Source organism: Ascaphus truei, chromosome 3, assembly GCF_040206685.1.
Source record: "Ascaphus truei isolate aAscTru1 chromosome 3, aAscTru1.hap1, whole genome shotgun sequence".
Taxonomy (NCBI): Eukaryota; Metazoa; Chordata; class Amphibia; order Anura; family Ascaphidae; genus Ascaphus; species Ascaphus truei.
In genome coordinates, this window is record NC_134485.1 from 143,536,392 (window position 1) to 143,557,788 (window position 21,397).

The 21,397-nt window shown below is 46.0% G+C and overlaps 1 protein-coding gene across 3 annotated transcripts in view; it reads right to left on the reverse strand.

The window, feature by feature from the left end:
• ULK2 (unc-51 like autophagy activating kinase 2) overlaps positions 1–21,397 on the reverse strand; it is a 148,106-nt gene that overhangs the window by 28,451 nt on the left and 98,258 nt on the right. For all 3 annotated transcript variants that reach the window (XM_075589603.1, XM_075589602.1, XM_075589601.1), the window contains exons 11-16: positions 14,912–14,962; positions 14,031–14,122; positions 11,459–11,630; positions 8,716–8,767; positions 8,080–8,172; positions 5,082–5,219 (exon numbers count right to left, since the gene is read on the reverse strand). In XM_075589603.1, the coding sequence (XP_075445718.1) occupies positions 5,082–5,219; positions 8,080–8,172; positions 8,716–8,767; positions 11,459–11,630; positions 14,031–14,122; positions 14,912–14,962 (598 nt within the window). The remainder of the gene's footprint in view (positions 1–5,081; positions 5,220–8,079; positions 8,173–8,715; positions 8,768–11,458; positions 11,631–14,030; positions 14,123–14,911; positions 14,963–21,397) is intronic.

Consider the following 21,397-nt stretch of genomic DNA (forward strand, 5'->3'; position numbering starts at 1 on the left):
GGCGATGGGGGGTAAGACAGGAGGGGGTGATGGGGGGGGTAAGACAGGTGGGGCGATGGGGGGGGTAAGACAGGTGGGGCGACGAGGCGGAAGACAGATGGGGCGACGAGGGGGGCGAAAGAGGTGGGGGAGATGGGGGGACAATGGTGTTAGAGGTGGGTGGGAAATGGTGGGGTGGATGGGGGCGAGGGGGGGAGCGAGAGAGGTGTGGGTGAGGGGGGAGAGGTGGGGGCGAGGGGAGAGAGAGTAGTGGGGGCAAGGGGGGAGAGAGAGAAAGGTGTGGGCAAGGGGGGAGAGAGAGAGAGAGGTGGGGGTGAGGGGGGAAAGAGAGAGAGAGAGAGAAGTGTGGGTGAGGGTGGAGAGAGAGAAGTGTGGGCGAGGGTGGAGAGAGAGAGAAGTGTGGGCGAGGGGGGAGAGAGAAGTGTGGGCGAGGGGGGAGAGAGAAGTGTGGGCGAGGGGGGAGAGAAGTGGGGGCGAGGGGGGAGAAAAGTGGGGGCAAGGGGGGAGAGAGAAGTGGGGGTGAGGGGCGAGAGAAGTGGGGGCGAGAGAAGTGGGGGCGAGGGGCGAGAGAGAGAAGTGGGGGCGAGGGAGGAGAGATTGAAGTGGGGCGAGGGGGGAGAGAGAAGCGGGGGCGAGGGGGGAGAGAGAAGTGGGGGCGAGGGGGGGAGAGAGAGAGAAGTGGGGGTGAGAGAGAGAGAGAGAAGTGGGGGCGAGGGGGGAGAGAGAGAGGTGTGGGCGAGGGGGGAGAGAGAGAAATGGAGGTGAGAGAGAGAGAAGTGTGGGCGAGGGGGAGAGAAGTGGAGGCGAGGGGGGGAGATAGAGAAGTGGGGGCGAGGGGGGGGAGAGAGAGAAGTGGGGGCGAGGGGGGAGAGAGAGAGAGAGAAATGGAGGTGAGGGGGGAGAGAGAGAGAGAGAAGTGTGGGCGAGGGTGGAGAGAGAGAAGTGTGGGCGAGGGTGGAGAGAGAGAAGTGTGGGCGAGGGTGGAGAGAGAGAGAAGTGTGGGCGAGGGTGGAGAGAGAGAGAAGTGTGGGCGAGGGTGGAGAGAGAAGTGTGGGCGAGGGGGGAGAGAAGTGGGGGCAAGGGGGGAGAGAGAAGTGGGGGCGAGAGGCGAGAGAACTGGGGGCGAGGGGCGAGAGAGAGAAGTGGGGGCGAGGGGGGAGAGAGAGAGAGAAGTGGGGCGAGGGGGGAGAGAGAGAGAAGTGTGGGCGAGGGGGGAGAGAGAAGTGTGGGCGAGGGGGGAGAGAGAAGTGTGGGCGAGGGGGGAGAGAGAAGTGTGGGCGAGGGGGGAGAGAAGTGGGGGCGAGGGGGGAGAAAAGTGGGGGCAAGGGGGGAGAGAGAAGTGGGGGCGAGGGGCGAGAGAATTGGGGGCGAGGGGCGAGAGAGAAGTGGGGGCGAGGGGGGAGAGAGAGAGAGAAGTGGGGCGAGGGGGGAGAGAGAGAGAAGTGGGGGCGAGGGGGGAGAGAGAAGTGGGGGCGAGGGGGGAGAGAGAGAAGTGGGGGCGAGGGGGGAGAGAGAGAGAGAAATGGAGGTGAGGGGTGAGATAGAGAGAGAGAAGTGTGGGCGAGGGGGAGAGAAGTGGGGGCGAGGGGGGGAGAGAGAGAAGTGGGGGCGAGGGGGGGAGAGAGAGAAGTGGGGGCGAGGGGGGAGAGAGAGAGAGAGAAATGGAGGTGAGGGGGGGAGAGAGAGAGAGAAGTGTGGGCGAGGGTGGAGAGAGAGAAGTGTGGGCGAGGGTGGAGAGAGAGAAGTGTGGGCGAGGGTGGAGAGAGAGAGAAGTGTGGGCGAGGGTGGAGAGAGAGAGAAGTGTGGGCGAGGGGGAGAGAGAAGTGTGGGCGAGGGGGGAGAGAAGTGTGGGCGAGGGGGGAGAGAAGTGGGGGCGAGGGGGAGAGAAGTGGGGGCGAGGGGGAGAGAAGTGGGGGCGAGGGGGGAGAGATGTGGGGGCGAGGGGGGAGAGAGAGAAGTGGGGGCGAGGGGGGAGAGAGAGAGAAGTGGGGGTGAGGGGGGAGAGAGAGAGAGAGAGATGTGGGGGCGAGGGGGGAGAGAGAGAAGTGTGGGCGAGGGGGGAGAGAGAGAAGTGGGGGTGAGGGGGGAGAGAGCGAGAGAAGTGGGGGTGGGAAGAGAGAGAGAAGTGGGGGCGAGGGACGAGAGAAGTGGGGGCGAGGGACGAGAGAAGTGGGGGCGAGGGGCGAGAGAAGTGGGGGCGAGGGGCGAGAGAAGTGGGGGCGAGGGGCGAGAGAAGTGGGGGCGAGGGGCGAGAGAAGTGGGGGCGAGGGGCGAGAGAGAGAAGTGGGGGTGAGGTGGGAGAGAGAGAGAGAGAAGTGGGGCGAGGGGGGAGAGAGAGAGAGAAGTGGGGGCGAGGGGGGAGAGAGAAGTGGGGGTGAGGGGGAGAGAGAAGTGGGGGCGAGGGGGGAGAGAGAAGTGGGGGAGAGAGAGAGAAGTGGGGGCGAGGGGGGAGAGAGAGAGAAGTGTGGGCGAGGGGGGAGAGAGAGAGAGAAGTGGGGGCGAGGGGGGGGAGAGAGAGAGAAGTGGGGGCGAGGGGGGGGAGAGAGAGAGAAGTGGGGGCGAGGGGGGGGGAGAGAGAGAGAAGTGGGGGCCGGGGGGGAGAGAGAGAAATGGAAGTGAGGGGGGAGAGAGAGAAGTGTGGGCGAGGGGGGAGAGAGAGAGAGAGAAGTGTGGGCGAGGGGGGAGAGAGAGAGAGAGAAGTGTGGGCGAGAGGGGAGAGAAGTGTGGGCGAGGGGGGAGAGAGAGAGAAGTGGGGGCGAGGGGGGAGAGAGAGAGAGAAGTGGGGGCGAGGGGGGAGAAAGAGAGAGAGAGATAAGTGGGGGTGAGGGGGGAGAGAGAGAGAAGTGGGGGCGAGGAGAGAGATAAGTGGGGGCGAGAGAGAGAGAAGTGGGGGCGAGGAGAGAGAGAGAATGGGGGCAGAGAGAGAAGTGGGGTCGAGGGGGGGGAGAGAGAGAAGTGGGGGCGAGGGGAGAGAGAGAGAGAGAAGTGGGGGCGAGGGGGGAGAGAGAGAGAAGTGGGGGCGATGGGAGAGAGAGAGAAGTGGGAGCGAGGGAGGAGAGAGAGAAGTGGGGGCGAGAGGGGAGAGGGAGAAGTGGGGGTGAAGAGGGAGAGAGAGAAGTGGGGGCGAGGGGGGAGAGAGAGAGAGAAGTGGGGGCGACGGGAGAGAGAGAGAGAGAGAGAGAAGTGGGGGCGACGGGAGAGAGAGAGAGAGAGAGAGAGAAGTGGGGGCGAGGGGGGAGAGAGAGAGAGAAGTGGGGGTGATGGGAGAGAGAAGTGGGGGTGAGGGTTGAGAGAGAAGTGGGGGTGAGGGTTGAGAGAGAGGTGGGGGTGAGGGTGGAGGTGAGCAGTGTAGGGGGTTTATAGTGACTATGTGAGTCTGGCTATTTTCTATTTTTCCTTCCGCTCCTCTGATAATGCCGCTTGAGTCTTGCAGTCAGATTCAAGGATTGACCCCCAACCTATTCCGAGTTTGACGGGCCTGCTTTAAAAGCTTCACAATTTAAGTACAATGTTAAGATAACATTTTCGGTTAGAGAGAGAGAGAAGTGGGGGCGAGGGGGGAGAGAGAAGTGGGGGCGATGGGGGAGAGAGAAGTAGGGGCGATGGGGGAGAGAGAAGTGGGGGCGCGGGGGGAGAGAGAAGTGGGGGCGCGGGGGGAGAGAGAAGTGGGGGCGATGGGGGAGAGAGAAGTGGGGGCGATGGGGGAGAGAGAAGTGGGGGCGATGGGGGAGAGAGAAGTAGGGGCGATGGGGGAGAGAGAAGTGGGGGCAATGGGGGAGAGAGAAGTGGGGGCGATGGGGGAGAGAGAAGTGGGGGCGATGGGGGAGAGAGGTGGCGGCGATGGGGGAGAGAGAAGTGGGGGCGATGGGGGTGAGAGAAGTGGGGGCGATGGGGGGGAGAGAAGTGGGGGCGATGGGAGGGAGAGAAGTGGGGGCGATGGGGGAGAGAGAAGAGGGGGCGATGGGGGAGAGAGAAGTGGGGGCGATGGGGGGGAGAGAAGTGGGGGCGATGGGGGGGAGAGAAGTGGGGGCGATGGGGGGGAGAGAAGTGGGGGCGATGGGGGGGAGAGAAGTGGGGGCGATGGGGGGGAGAGTAGTGGGGGCGATGGGGGGGAGAGAAGTGGGGGCGATGGGGGGGAGAGAAGTGGGGGCGATGGGGGGGAGAGAAGTGGGGGCGATGGGAGGGAGAGAAGTGGGGGCGATGGGGGGGAGAGAAGTGGGGGCGATGGGGGGGAGAGAAGTGGGGGCGATGGGGGGGAGAGAAGTGGGGGCGATGGGAGAGAGAGAAGTGGGGGCGATGGGGGAGAGAGAAGTGGGGGCGATGGGGGAGAGAGAAGTGGGGGCGATGGGGGAGAGAGAAGTGGGGGCGATGGGGGAGAGAGAAGTGGGGGTGAGGGTTGAGAGAGAAGTGGGGGTGAGGGTTGAGAGAGAGGTGGGGGTGAGGGTGGAGGTGAGCAGTGTAGGGGGTTTATAGTGACTATGTGAGTCTGGCTATTTTCTATTTTTCCTTCCGCTCCTCTGATAATGCCGCTTGAGTCTTGCAGTCAGATTCAAGGATTGACCCCCAACCTATTCCGAGTTTGACGGGCCTGCTTTAAAAGCTTCACAATTTAAGTACAATGTTAAGATAACATTTTCGGTTAGAAGATCCACCATTTTGCCTCTCAAGTCTTAGATGGCAAATGTTGTCTATAATCCATTCATTCTCTACAGCATAAAACAATGAGTTGTAAATGGAAAAAAAAATTAAAATGATGGCTAATACAGTAGAACAGATGCAGCCTTAATCAGTTGCTGTTCCCTTGAAAACACGTGCAATATCACTGCAGCCTGACAAGACACAAGGAAAGAATAGTTTCGTAGCTTTCCAGGTATGCATGACACCATGTGAATACAGATGTGACATAACATCCTATTTAAAGCAGGAAATGCTAAGAAAAGTATGTCCAAATACACGCACACTCAATCATTCCTGAGATGCTATTCATTTTACTCACACAATAGTGACTCACGGAATATTATAAGCTATGGAAGAGTGAGGGAATTTTAGACATGAAACAAGAAGATTTTGTGGAAACTCACCTGGGAGAGCCATGGGGGTTAGATGTCAGGCTGGCAGTGGATGTGAGATTCTGCTCTATGCGTTGATAGTTACGTAACTGCGTGGGAACAGGAATGGGGGCAGTTTCACTGCGTGGTGACACCTGAGGCTGACTCTGCCTGAAATTGAAAAGCATGGAGAGAGGGAATGAGTTCCTCTGCACAGATCTCTGTGTTACTTGCACCATTGTCCCGCTGGACAAGCCCAAACAAGTATAAAGATGCAGGTTCACTTGAATGCCTGGCTAATGACTTTAACATCAATTTCTCCTACTCCGAATTGCTAAAATACATTAAATGTAGCAAACAGGAGTAGTCAGTCCCCTGTCATGTCTTTCCAGTAGTACAGAGGCAGAGAGAATCAATGCCTTCATACACTAAGCCTGTAAATCAATAGTGCTAAGTCCCTCCCTGCCAGCCTCCTCCATACACTGCATTTCAAAACAAAGCAATTCTAGGAAACTCAGCTGCCAGAGAGAACAGGAAGTACAAATAGAGTTCAGCCCAGCTGTACTGTTTACATAAACTCAACCATGCACAGCTTAAAAACACATTATGCAAGTGCACCAAATAATACAAAGAATATCATCAAGTTTAAAGTTAATTTGTTTTCAGGACTTCAGTTGACAACTCACAGTGTGTGGTGTGTGTGGTGTGTGTGGTGTGTGTGTGTACACATATACAATATTATACATTTTGTTCCAGCAGGTTCTTCTCTTGAAATCAACACAAGCATTCTTCAGATATTATATTTCAAGATCTCAATGGTGTGTTTAGTTTAGCAAAAGACCATTATGTAACCGGGGGGGTTGGGGGGGAAAGACAGCTAAAAATCATTGGTCACATTAAAGGTTGTCACCTTTGATATCTAAAATGAAATACCCAGGATATATTGCAATAAAAATTTTTTTTTATATATATATATATATATATATATATATTTTTTTTTTTTCCAGGTCAAATATTTTTATAAATAAAGACTAAGCTTTGTAGAGTAAGAATGTAATGCCCACTTGTATGTAACGACATACAATGTACATAGTTGTGATGGAGGAAGCAAATAGGAGTCTGATATGTAAGGCCGCGCTTATAGTGCTGGCGACGCGACCGATGACGTCACCCGTCAGCGAAAGTTATAATTTTATTTTCAGCGACGTCACGAAAGGGGGCGGACCGCGGTCTCTGATTGGTTTAGAGACAGTCACATGTGGAGACTGTCTCTAAAAAATCAAATAGACCGGGCTTCAAAATTTTCGGTCGCTCCATCGCGTTTACTATAAGTGCTTGAGACGGAGTCAATGTATTTGATTCGGAGTGATGTCGCGTCGCCGTCGCAAGGCACTATAAGCGCAGACTAAGCAAAACTTACTCTGCATTTATTACATCAGCAGAGCAGGTACAAACGTAACGTTTAAGGACACAATGGCCCTTTCCTCAGATCATACACCTCACAGGCCAAGAGTTTATCGCCTTACCGAAGATATGGTTTTTTTAATCATGCCTATCAATTTAGATCAGCAGCTTTCCATGCGTTGTATTCCTAAACAGGATAACTGTATTTATTTATGGGTGTACGTCCCCTGCAAAGGTCTCTACTGTTCCTTAATCCCATCCCTATCAACAGAGCTAACAAAACAGTGCAAAGCAATGCGTTGTTAATCCCACTGGTAACGAGGGGTTGAATATACACTGCATCCTTCATACCGCCAGGGGTTCGTCCTCCTCAAATTCACTGTTTACCTCCAAGTCAAGATCTTGCCAATTCTGCATTGCTACTAGCTACACAATTGAGAGCCAAGGGGGAATTATGCCAGATACAAAGTAATTAAATTCATGAGCATAGATGTGTGTGAAAAGAAAATAGCATATTTTTCACCAAGGCTGATTACTGTCAGCTCTACAACAACCAGAAAGCCAATATAACAGCTTTGTTTCGAAGCAGGACACAAGCAGTCAATTACCACAAACTCCTATTCTAATACAAGTAAATCCATGCATGTACCTTTTATTATGCCAATGGCAAGGTTATTTATGTTTTCATAAATAAGCTTCTTAGACCACAATACTTTCTCAGGGGGTCAGGAGAGACTTATCTTTAAAGTTCATGTCTCTTCATAGGGGCCTATGCAGAGAGCAGCGAATTTAAAAATTGGCGAGGGTAATAAAAAGTAGCTTTTTTGGAGAGTTTTATTCTCCATATGCAGAAATGTGCGAAATCTGCAATTTATAGCATGAATGCGTGTGGCGAGTTTAAAATGGAGAGATGCGCGATGCTGAAATGTGTAAAAAAAAAAATCGCGCATTTTTTTTTTCCTTTCCTATAGCCGGCGAGCTCCAGCTTCTTGCCAACTTTTGTTGGCGGAGCAAATTGTCGAAAGATGCCGTTCGCGCCTTTCTGAATTAGGATATTTTTAAAACTGGCGAGATGTAGGTTCTCGCCAGCCGCGCGGCGAGATTTACAATTAGAAAAAAAAATGGCGCGTTTTTCGTAACTCGCCATTTTCTGCTGTTTTCTGCGCGAATTTCTCAAAAAAATGGCGAGATTTACTTTAGCGCTGCTCTCTGCATAGGCCCCATAGAGAGCACTCAGCAGTATACACTGAAAACAACATGTTTCAGGCATAATGAGTCCCTGCCAAAAAGGGGTTAATCTCATTGGATTCTATCTCCATGTGGTCTGTGGCACACCTCAGACATTTAAGGATACTCATGCCAGTTATATTTGAGGACTGTGGTTTGAAGCCTGAGGGCTTGGAGTAAATTAAAAAATCAATCAGAAAGAAACCACCTCTATTTAAACTATTGGCACGTAATAAGATTCAGTCCGGTACGACCTGAACCTTATACTTTATAGTGTTTTATCGATCTAAACCTGCCTGGAATGCCAGCTGATTTCATGAGCAACACAGGAAGTGTGAAGAATAAGCGAAAGAACAAAGGTAATACAAAGAATGAACCCAAACACCTGACACCAACACACCTGGTGGCAATACTTGAAGAGCCACAGCGAGAGGAGTTGGAGGAAGGTTTCTGCACATTTCCTAAGCCCCCTGAAGTATTCAAGGGTGACTGCCTGTAAAAGATGAAAGGCACAAGATAAAACATAATTAAAGAAAATGACATGCATCCAACATATTTGCTCTTTTACAATTTAAATCTCCTAATGTTACGTTCATCCATTAGTAAAATAATTATAAAATGTGTGTCACTGTATTTTATACTGTTCTCATTCAGTATTATGCTGTGGGATATGTTGTCACATTATAGTGATAAGAAGTCTTATACACTCAGTATTCAAAAGGCTGTCAAGCAGTCTTCACTTAGCTTGTGAAGGTTTATGCTCCATTCAAAACAAATGAATGGAGATTACATCTTCTAAGAAAGTAGAAGATAGCTTCAAAACCCATTGAACAAGTGCCAGTGTGCAGAGAAAAGTAAAGAAACAAGTGGTAAGAAATCCCAACAAATGTAAGTGATTCAACATTATACACCTCTCTGTATAATAAGCAACATCAATCATCTACACAGCCAGAAGATAATGCTTCATGCTGCACTTGCAAAATAGAAATGCTACATTACAAGAGCGCAGAAGTAGATGATAACTTAGCCTCCGCACATCAAGAAGTCACTAGATGCTCTCCGCCCAGCTGCTCCTGTTGGCATATCGTCTGCAAAGCAAGAACAAAAACTAAATGAGCTAGGGCGGTCACATATACAAGAAATCTATGGGCAGACAGATCCACATTCAATGCACTTGTGATATGCAAACCATTACTTATTACAGAGGTTACTAGCATCAGAAGTTTCAGTAGCAGTTAACAGTTATTTTTACCCATCACATCCTTTTGTGCCTTTTTTTGTAGCGTGCGTCTAGCTCAACAATGCAGAGATCCCAAAGGGATGGTACAGGGGTCCACAATTAGCCTCTTGCTCGCATCTTAACTTAATTTTACATAATTCCTAGTAAGATGTTCAGGGAAATCCAGAAAAAATCTGTCTGTTTGCTTGTTCAATATCTTAATTATAACACGTTTCAATTATACAGCAAAATAAGGCATAAATCAGGAACCCTTGTTCGACATGTAGATGAGTTTTTGTTTTACTTTGTAAAGTGTGCCTTAGAGTCTATCAAAGTATTCCAGCAGCAAACAGATGCAAAACCAGGTAAAATAATTTTAATACATTTTTTTTCCAGATTGGGGAGCAGTGAGGCTTTGATTAATGACCATCCACGTGTTCAATTTTTCCTACTATTACTCAAACAGCGCTAACACTAATTAAGGCAAACACCTGTTAAATATATCACCCCAAAAAATGAATGTACCGGTAACATAAGAAACTAAAAAATAGTTTAAAAAAATATCTAGATGCTTTCTGTGCATTGAATTATTACTTTTGCGTAGGCATCTTTCTTATATCACGCTGACTTTTAGGACATAAATTAATTATTGAAGGCTCCTATTGTTCTTCTCTCATGCACTATTCTATTATTCAAAGAAGCTATGTCTGTTACGGTGAAGGGGTAACCAGGCCATCAATAAAGGTATTATGCCCGGCTGGTTACCTCTGAACCATATTTGTGGGTTTAGAGTGTCAGCTCTTGGACCCATTGGTTGTATATGAAATGTATGTGATTGTGCAACAATAACAAATGTGTGTGTGTGTTTTACTTTTCCAGGAATGCTAACCAGTGGAGATTCTCAGGCTATGAGTTTCAGGGGGGTTTTGCGGTAAAAGTGTTGTCACATTGTGTCTAGGTAGACGGGGCCCAGAGTTGTTGGCCACCCCAAAAATGTATCCGGGAATCAAGTCAGATTCCCGAGCACATATAGACTCAGACTTCTTGTCAAAATCCTCCCTTGAAAACAGTTACGCGACTCACCGCCAAGTTCCCTGCTTCAGCACATACCAGAAAGGTAAAAGGGGAATAGGGATGTGAGGTGTCCCTGACACAGTCAAGAGGTCCCTAGGTTAAAGGGGATACTCATTTAATGCCCAGGTCACCCAAAACCTGTATAGGGTGTGACACCACTAAGTTCCCTGCTTCAGCACAACCCAGAAAGGTAAAAGGGGCATAGGGATGTGAGGTGTCCCTGAAACAGTCAAGGGGTCCCTAGTATAAGGGAGGATGTCCAGTTAATGCCCAGATCAGCCTGAACCCAGTATAGGTGTTCAGGGGGTGCTCCAGTTATATATTAGACTGTGAGGTTTTGTTAGTCTAAAAGTCAGGTTTTGCAGAGTATGAGGCATATGGCTAGTGGGACTAAAAAGTACAAGTTCTCATTCTATCCCTCATCACCAAAAAGACAGACATTTGAGCAGCATAAAAGTGTAAGGTATATTTTGTTAAACAAAGTGTGTTAAGTACATGTATGCTTTGTGCACAGTAAAATGAGGCACAGGGATGAACAGTGTTCCTGTAGCTGCGGGGATCCCTAGGTAAAATAGGGGTAACCCAGTTAGTGCCAAGGTGTCCCAGAACCGGTATTGGGTTGTGGGTTATGGAAGACCCCTGTAAAGTATGGAAAATCTGACCTGTTTATGGGCGTGTAGGGTCCCCAAGGTTTATACTTTATTAAAGTAAGGTTCAGTGGGTGTTATACTGTATGTATAAAAATCCATGCATAGGAGACATGATGTCTATACCTAGCCTCTTGGCTTCAAAGGGAATCCAGGATGTGGAGGTGGGAGAATCATTTGGTGAGCAGGAAAAGGCCAGGTGTCAGTTCTAGAGAACAGAGGGCACCTCACTGGGGCCCTGATTGTGACACCAGACTTAGAGCCGGCAAGGGGTTAGCTGAGGGGGGGGGGAGGGGGAGGAAGTTGCTACTTGTGGGAATATTTCCCATAGGCTGATTCATATTTCCAGCTCACACTTATTTTCAAGCTGGCTCAACACGCCCCTGCCTCTGACATCATCAGACAGGAGAGCCCTGTTCTGCTTGGCTACTGAGAAATCTCTCACGCTTTTAATTGGGCTGTAGGTTTCTGTGAATGAAACCGAGAGGTTTTAAAAACCCTTACACAGCTCAGATTTTCAGTTTCTAAATTTTCTAAGTTGCTCTAAAGTTTTCTAAGATTCTAAGCAGCAAGTAACCGTGTTTTCTCATGTTTATTGTAATCAACTGTGTGTACGTCTGTTTCAATGGAATAAATGACAATTTGTTTTACTTCTTGGTTTTGCTCAGTGATATGATCCCGGTATTAAGGTGTAAAATTGCCTAGTCTCCCGTGACAATGACCTATTGGACTGGGTTACAACAGCTGGTATGCAATGAACTGTAGCATTTACTGGATCTCTGCGAACTGACCACAAACACTCCTTGTTTTGAAAATCTTTAAAAACAAACCGTTCTTACATGAATGGTCAGAAGAGATATTATGAGGGACCAGGACGAAGTCATCTGTATCACAAGAGGAGTTCTTGCTGCTAGTGCTGGCGGAATCTTTGGACACGTGCAAGTAGTTTGGAGGACCCAATGGAGGGGAAGACAAGTTTTCCTCCTGGATATGCTGCATGTCTGGCAGAGACTGAACCACATAGACAAAAAATAAATAACAACAATAAAGTTCATATTTAGCAATTCCCTGAAACCAGTGAAAACATGCAGTCATCTAAGGGACAGGCTCAAGTGGCCACAGTTTGACATCCTTCGGTGTATATGACAAATGCAAACAATTGTTTGAATGGGGGAGCTGTAAGGTAAGCTGACCTGGAAATCGAGTAGCAAGTTTATCTGCCATTTTGTGGAAGGTGTCCTAATGAGATAGGTGGAAAGATTTTAAAGTGCACTACCATATTAGTTCACAAGGAAATTTTGTAAAAAAAATAAACAAAGCCCATAACAATACACACACACACACACACACATACACACACACACACACACACACACACACACACACACACACACACACACACACACACACACACACACACACACACACTATATATATATATATATATATATATATATATATTTATATATATATAAATAAATGAGAGAGAGAGAGAGAGAGAGAGAGAGAGAGAGAGAGAGAGAGAGAGAGTGCCTGTGTTAAAGATTTTTGAGAGTATAATTTATTTTATTTTTGCAGAAATTTCCATGGTATCAGTTGGAATACATTATACAATTGACTTATAATAAGTAAAGTGAGATACATATATGTTGTATTGTAAAGTATCTACATGCCGTTACTCCCAAAAGTCTTTAATTCAATCAAAATGATCAAAATCAAAATACAATTTCAGTGACAAACTGCAAAGAAGTTTGACTTAGAACGTGCTTGCTCGGCACACACCCCGTTTATTTTTTTTATAATCATTAGTTACTATATTAATCTATACACATTTCATGTGTTATATGTTTACACACCTTGCATCTTTTGCATTTCTCCATTTTTTATTATAAATGTTAGATATCTTAAATGTTTGCTATTTGCACTTCTATATTTGTACTCACTGGTAATTCCTCTAATAACGCTGTTCCTTTTGTTTGTGTGTGTGTGATATAGATACACACACACATCCTCAGACAAACTCTCACGCTGCTGCGCAAGTGAAGCTGTCCGCCTCTACGCAAGCGACACTGGCCGCTTCTGCGCATGCGCGAGTGCAGTTGCCTACTTCTGCGCATGCAGTGCTGGTCGCTTCTGCACATACGCGAGCATCAGGTAAGAGGCTGGAGCGCCCACACGCTCGTGAACGTGCCTGATCGCTTTTTTGTCTCCATCCATCAAGGACTTTTAGTGCTGTAAGAATTTTGAGCCAGCGGGGACACACGCTGGTGCACACGACTTACTTCCGTTTCGCATTTTTGTCTCCATGAAGGAGTCTTTTGTCCTATGAGAATTTAGTAGGTGCCAGCAAAGAAGTTTCACTTCAATAATTAATGACAACAATTCCTAAAAAGGCAGTCCCGTATAGCAGATCTGTATTAGGACCCAGCGGTACATCGCGATCATGTGACCGCTTCTCAGAGCAATCACGGCGCCAGTGGTGACGCAAATGGAAAAGAGGAAATCCTCCTCTTTCAGCTAAATCATGTTTAGTACTCCACTGGAGCACTGTCAAACAACGAACAAAAACAGCAGTTCACCTATAGTTCTGATGACTGACAAAGATGGGTGAATCTTTCGCCGACATTAAAATTCCCTGCAAATATGGCTTTCCTACGCAGCCGTGAATATTTGCAGCTTGGGTTTCAAAAGTGACATTTGCGTGAATGCAATACCACTGACCACCACAACAAATGCAATTGTGAATGTTTATACATTTGATTCGCCCAAAAGTTCCACACCCTGAAATATTAGTTTTGGGGGAGGGAGAGAGTGAGAGGGAGGGATAAAGAGCTATATAACTATATCCTATCAATCAATCTTCAAAAACATGGAGAGACAGGTGCTCAGAAAAGAGCATACCTGGGATATATGCTAATATGATATGCAAAATGTATTGTAATGACTCCTCTCCCTCCCTTCGTTATTGCTTTTGTTTGTAATTTTGACATATAAGCTATGTCATTTTAGACATATAAGCTTTTCAAGTGGAACCTCACTCACTGAAATTGGTCAGAGTGGAAGTTTATTTCAGTATCTACGTTGTAATGATTGATTCTTACATAGCTCATACAGCCTACACATCAATGTATATAGTAGAATTTACAGGCACAAGGAATCCCAGGCCCTAAAGAGTATACGATCTAACACCCCAAACTACTGGCACTGAGCCTCAAACCTGGCTCACCACGTTTAAAGACCAGTACTCTTATCAACAAGCCACTACATTCCTCATATGCATATATTTATCATTATATAAAGACCATGCAACACAATTAAAAGCCTAAAATACTGAGTTACAAAGAAGAGAAATAAGCTAAATAAATACTATGAAATATATACTGTACTTAATGATATGCAGCCCATACTTACAGGGGGAGAGGCAAAGCGGCATGAGGGTGAGCTTCCACAGGAGCTGCCGGAAATACCTGAACCCGAATAGGTGGGCACTGGGACTGGACATGCTGTGGGCACAATATTAGAAACTTACATTCACATAATCTCTCTCTCTATGTATATACAATTTAAAACACATTTTTATATAACCTTACTCAGGCAAGGCGACAGAAGTGAGGGTGAGATGGAAGAGTAATAGGATACAGTCTGTGGTGAATATTGAAACTATATATAGATTTTTGCAAGGTCCCACTAACTTGAGAGCAATTGTGAGTGGCGCTATGGGCAGCTGAACAATTAATCTTTCCCAGATGTCCGTGGGGTACAAGAGATGCTCTTAACTACATTAGCCCTGGTATTGTATATTGCATTCACATTTATTTGATTTGTATATCTAGCACTTTCATGTGTTTTTTTTCATGTAGTATTTGTCAGCACAGAAGGCTCAGAGTTCAGAGCGTCATTGTTTCTCTTGTCCCAATTAGTTCAAGCATTGGCCATTTTTGTATAAACCACATTAATTCACACATTTCAACAGAAGGAATTTCAACACTTTTGCTGAATAAATAAAGACGTCATATAAAATAATAGGGTCAATGACTGTAGCTATTGTAACGATAAGTGTTGGAGTGATTACAGAGGCTTCAAAGTTGTACAGATCAAAAGTTTATTAACTCCTTTGTCAAAGACCAGTTCTGCCTTGCTTTGTACTACATGATGGGCCCCTCCGACACATAAAAGATAAACAACAGTATGCACTGGGCTATGTTAAAAAAGAAAATAGAAACGTGTCTACTATACAACACAGATCAAGTCAGCAACTGAAAATACCAGATATGTTTGCCAAGTCTACTTACACTTTTTGACTGTAGAAACCTGATCAAGAAACGGATGGTTGAAGAATCCCTCTGCAAAACAAATAATATAAGTCAGTTTGAATGCTGCATAGAAAAGGCAACATAAAAGCTGCAAATTATCAAGAAACTGAGGGCAGATAACTGATTTTTTTTACGTTTCATAGCAACTTTAAAAAAAAAAGGGGGGGGGGGAAGAGACAAGAGAATTTAGAAAAGGAGCAAAGAAAATGTTTAAGATCTTCTTAACGTTTTGGGTGCACTACAGATGTAGCTACTACGTCATGGGGTCTGAAACTCCAGGGGCCCCATGATGTGCTAGCTACGTCTCCATCTTCTGGCTTGTTTTTCTACGGGAGATCATGTTCAGGGGAAGTGGAATGAGAGGGTGGCTCCGGCACTCACAGGGTTAAAACAGCAATGGCGCCTTGACGATTCTCCTTTTCCAATTATTATTATTGAATTTTTCTACATATTTGTAATAAGTTGAGCTTAACGGTAAAGGTGCTCAGAGTCTGTTCTGGGCATGCTTATTACCCTTCAAGACTGCCGGGTCCCACAGGCCAAAAGGAACCTGCAACATCATTGGTTGTAGCTTCCAATTGGTTAGTTATAGCAGGGGATGCAAACTTTTTTTGCTGTGCCCCTCTGCCCCCCCCCTTACCTCGCACAGCGTCAAATGACGCAGTGGGGCCACGTGACCCGCAACGTCATTTAACGCGTATGACGTCACATGACAACGCGGCATCATTTGACGCCGCATTGCCATGGACACGAGTTCTGACGCCGGCAGAGACGAGGGAAGTTTACAGTTGCAGAGCCCTCACGCGATCCCCCGACATTTAATTGAAATGCCTTGGGATTAGAGCGCGGGGCCCCTGCGACGCCATGCCCCCCCAGAAAAAAACTAGCTCCCCCCAGGTTGTGCACCGCTGAGTTACAGTATTGATATCACGGGAGAGACACTTGAAACTTTACCAGAATTATCTCGGGAACCGGAGGGGCCTGAAACTGAAAGTTGCACTGTTAAAGCTCAGCTGACCCACCTAATTCCAAATGGGTAATAATGCATTACCATTTTTAGAAGCGTTGCTGCTTTAACCCATTCCGAGCCCCATGACATAGCAAACACGTCATGTGTTCTGGAACTTGAAGCACTACTCATTTTATATGGGAGATCGCGTTCGCTGAACACAATCTGACAAGATGCGGAACGGATGTGTTGTTATGATCATGTGATTGATCACATGATCGCAATGTACCAGCACTCAAAGCGTTAACACATTTGGATATGTATGCTCAAAAACCTAATTGTAACAAGTACAATAATAAACACCTCAGAATATGTCTGAACAGATAAGCATTCTTATTTACACATACATTTGCAACATTAAACTTTGAGCAATCAGGTCTATTATAAAACAGGTTTTACACAATCAGTATGGCAGACATTTTAATAGTTCCCACTCACACAACAGAATATAATAGTATTTTTCTTCTGTATCGCAGACAATGTACGTAGCGCTTTAAACAGAATTTTTGGGCACAAAGGGTGGAATTCCCAAAGCTTTGATAAGGATTATCAGAGCTCAAACCAGCGTTACGGACACTGGGATTTTACAGCAGGGCCCCGGGCATGCGGCGGAACCGGCGATTTTCGGTGTTTGCGCGCATGTACAGACCGGCCATTCGCCCTTCTACGCATGCGCAACCTCGGGAACCCCCCCATTCTGCGCATGTGCGACCTTGGACCGGCTCATCCTGCGCATGCGCTACCTCGGACTGGCCCGTTCTGCGCATGCGCAGACATGGCGGCCCCCTTCTCGGTACCGCCGAAAAGCGGGGTGCCGACAAGCGGGGCCTTGCTGTAAGCTACTTATTCGGCTACCCATTGCTTATGTCAGTGCGCAAACTTTTTTGCTCTCCCCCCTTTACCTTTTCTACGGCGTGTTGAGACATCACAACGTCATGCGACCCTCCAAAAGCTGCTCGAGACAAGCTAAGGGCCATGGAGGCCTCGCGCGCTCGCCCGGCTTTTAATTGAAATATTGTGGGGAAGAGCACGGGGCCTCTGTAAGCGCCGTGCCCTTCCCTTCCTCCCCGCCAGAAAATGTCACACCCCGCAGTGTTAGAAGATAGCTAGTGGATCATACATTAGAAACATAACGAGAGTCAGGCTAAGCAGACTGTGTTAAAATAAACAATTGTATTAGGAATTCCATTTTGTTTGTGGTTTTGGAATTACATTTGTAAAAACCTAATGGTAAAATCTTTTTTTTTTGTACTGAGAGCAGTCTATTGTAAGGGAAATAACCACAATACTTGGTTCCTCATATCTTGGCAGCATTACAAACTGCCTAATAATTAACTGCATATGTAGATGCCAGAATGAGGTGTGCGGTGCCTCCTGCATAACACACTTTCTTCTGTTGTCATTGCAACACCAACTGTGCTGATCAGCCTCCAATCTACTTCTGATCGGACAATGAAGCCTTGGTAACAATGTTCTCATGGGAATAAAAGCCTTTCATTTTAAAACCTTGGTAATGTCACAATATAAAAATAACACCTTGCTCCACAATGTGCATGCAGAGTACACACTTCTGTAAACATACTGCAAAACCGTGATTGCTAAGTATTGGTTTTATTGCAATATCACTTACAATTTGGATAACTACAGATATCACTTATGAGCACATTCACATCTCTCAGACAGGTCTGCAACCTTGATTTTCACCATTATCTCTTAGCATACAGTGCTTCCACTGCAGCTAGGGATTCTGGGAAATGACATGCAAATGAGCACACAGTGTCACCTTTTGCTTCATATCGATTTTAACTTGGAGCCCTACTGTATATGCCTGTCGTATTACACAGCTTTTCAGCACAGCCTGAGTTAAAGAAGTGCAGAGTCCGTAAACGGTGGAGTATTTTTGTCACTATTCTACCCACCTTAACTTAATGTGTGGTTGATCACTAAAGACAAATATCTGCATTTTTTAAATAATTTTTTTTTACACCTTTTAATTAATTTTGTGCACCCGGACACGGTGACCACACATTCATTTTAATACAGTTACAGCTCCTTTGTACATTTGGTCATCCAAATGTGGTCTCCATTTAGATTTCAGAAAACATCAAATTGACATCGCTCAACAGCTGTGTGTCTGACAAGGCAGGTGAGTGTAGCCGCTCTCAAGGATGGAAACCGTAGCTACCACTCCTCTCCACATACAGGATCAGCAGCTCACTTAACGGCTACCATCCTCTGTAGCATCTGGTACAAGGGCCTTTTTTCTACACAGCATATACCAAACTGGCACTGATTACCCTATTCATTTACCTGATCTGGAGATTGTCTATCTGCTCTACTGATCCTATACCAAGGACAAACTACAAAACACCTATGTAACCACCGTTCAAGAAGCAAATATATACACCGTTGCTATCTACAACACATGATACCTATGTATCTACACTCAGATACTCAGTCGAAAATATATTGATCTGTATCAAAGAGACCTTAAATTATACATATTCATACTGAGCATTAGGAATAGGCTGAGCAATTGTGCTATTTTAAGCCATTCTTATTTTCATTAATTATGCGTAACACTTGGCAACTGTAACCAACGCATTCATTCATATTTTTGTTTATTCTGGGGATGAATATCCTTTTAACTCTACTGTAGTTTAGGAGCACCATTCTATGTAAGTAATTCATCTCATTGTTGTATTTATTTTAACTATGCCCATTACATTTTAAGTTTTATTATCTATTAATATCTCATCATTTGTTTTGGTGGAGTGATTTTTTTATTTTATGTAAACACTAGTACATTTGTTCTGTATAATATGTTCAGCTAATACAATTGGTGCAAATGTAATATATCTAGTTAAATGGGGCTGATTCTTTAGGGCAATCTTTTAAGTTTAGAGAACTGTGGTGTATGCACACACCACTAAATAAAGGCTGTTCTATAGAGGGTGCGCTTGCTGCGCCATGCACGCGCGTTGCTGTTATAGTTGGCTGTGGTTAGTCAGCCTTCCTATAATAGGACCGCGCGCATGGCAGTGAGCGTGGAGTTGGCCGACAGGGGAGAAGATGGGGAAAATAAAGATTTTGCGCCACTACCGCCGCTGAAATGAATGTATGTATAATATTAATAAATAATTTATTCTCACCAACGTATTTATAACAATACACACACACACACACACACACACACACACACACACACACACACACACACAGAGTACCTCACTGTGTCGCTCACAGCATACACACAAAAAGTGCACGTGCGCACGGCCGCACACACTATATTACGGGCCTTAAAGTGCTATGTTTATTCTAAATAGTTTATCTGGTCATGCTAATCCTGCATGTACAGTATTTAGCTCCATGAATGCTGTTGTAATCCAGAAGAGGTACATTCCCTGGATACATTCTTTATATAGATAACCAGACAGTAAAATAGTTATATAGGGAAAAACTGGGGCGCTACCTGAATATATTATGATGTATAGGGATTTCTACAAATAAATAATCACACCACAATGGGATCAACACAATAATGTAAATGAATAATAAGTAAAAATACTGGCCCCAACTCCTTGCTGCTGCTCAACCGTGAAAGAGAGATTTCCCAGAATCCTCATACTGTACAGTGTTGGTAGAAGATGTGGTGAGCGCAAAAAACAAAGATTGAGAGAGACTGATTAGTCCAAAAATATATTCAGCCCAAATTGGTAACATATAAATAATACTCCAGATGGACATGGATAGGGAAAGGAAGGAGGGGGTTGGGGAGGATGGGAAGGGTAGGGGGGAGAGTGGATACTGGTGATAGAATGAAAATAATACAAACACTCACACGGCCATGTGTGAGTGATATAACCCATAATGGAGTGAATCTTCTCTGTGGAAATTCAAGCCACTTCTGTTGGATGACTGGAACGCTTGTATGCCTCAAAGAACAGGAGAAAATGCCAGGGTTGGTACCTTTAGGGTATATGGAAGTGATAATAAGTCTAAATAAAAATGTCTACACTCACATGGCCATATGTGAGTGGGGGGCGCTCAGAGGATTCCTGACTGTGCTCACAGAGATAGGCAGTGGATCGTCCGTTGTCTCTCATATGGGTACCATGCAATTGCAGAAACCAGACTAAAAACGTGATATTTATTCGCAAAAAGAGATGTTTGACAAAAAACGGTACCACAAATGGCACAAATGAACTTGTGGGCTCACCGCAGCGTCCCTCAGCATTCTGTCCGCTTGCAGTCCTTACTTCCTCGTCCTGGTGGTGAGGTCACGAACAGCTGCTTCGTGAGCTACGGTGGCTGGCTGAATCCAAAACTCCACAGAACTACGCGTTTCGCCCTTTGGCTTCCTCCGGTTCTGATGGAGGTGTGGCTTAAATGTCTTTTAAGCGCTTACAAATGCATATGCATTCGATATTGATATGCTGATTGGCTCTTGATCATTAAGGGATCTGGTCACTTGTAATCTATGTACAAATCTAAAATACTGCTGACTAAGTTGATAAATCTTAAATGGATACAGTCTAGTGTATCCAGTGCTCTATTTGCTAGGGCCAAATTTGATCCTTATATCTTCTATGTACCACTCATTTCCATTTTTTGAGACAGGTTTTAATAGATGCTACATTTATATTCTAAGATTGTTTGTGTCGCAACACAATGATTAATCATCAGTAATTGTAACGCTCGGCCTGCCCACAAGCCAGACGAGACCCCGGGACTGAGGTGGAAAGGAGTAATACCACACACCTAGCAGTAAACGGGGGCACGGCCGGAGTGTGGAAGGGGCGTAGGTTGTCCGGGTAACAAAGATGGAATGGGTACCATACTTGCCAACTCCAGCGTAGAAAGGTAAAGTCCGTAAGCCAATGGTCGTGGCAGCGTAGTAGAGTGTCTATCTATTGGTACCAACCCCAGCATTTCTCCTGTTCTTTGAGACATACAAGCGTTCCAGTCATCCAACAGAAGTGGCTTGAATTTCCACAGAGAAGATTCACTCCATTATGGGTTATCACTCACACATGGCCGTGTGAGTGTTTGTATTATTTTAATTTCTATCACCATCAATACCAGTATCCACTCTCCCCCCTTCCCCTCCCCTCACCCCCACCCTCCTTTCCCTATCCATGTCCATGTCCATCTGGAGTATAATTTATATGTTACCAATTTGGTCTGAATATATTTTTTGACTAATCGGTCTCTCTCAATCTTTGTTTTTTGCACTCACCACATCTTCTAGTAAAATAGTTATAGTGAGTTTATATTAGATATATTGTTTCACTTACACGGTCCTCACATTTCACTCCACCCCTCAAGTCTCCTTATTGTCTCCACTCTATGCATTTGCACACTAGGCCACTTGTTTCTACCGTATCTTATTTTGCATTTCCTCTCAACATCTATTGTAACCAAATATCTCTAAGGCCGTGTCCATAGTTGACGTG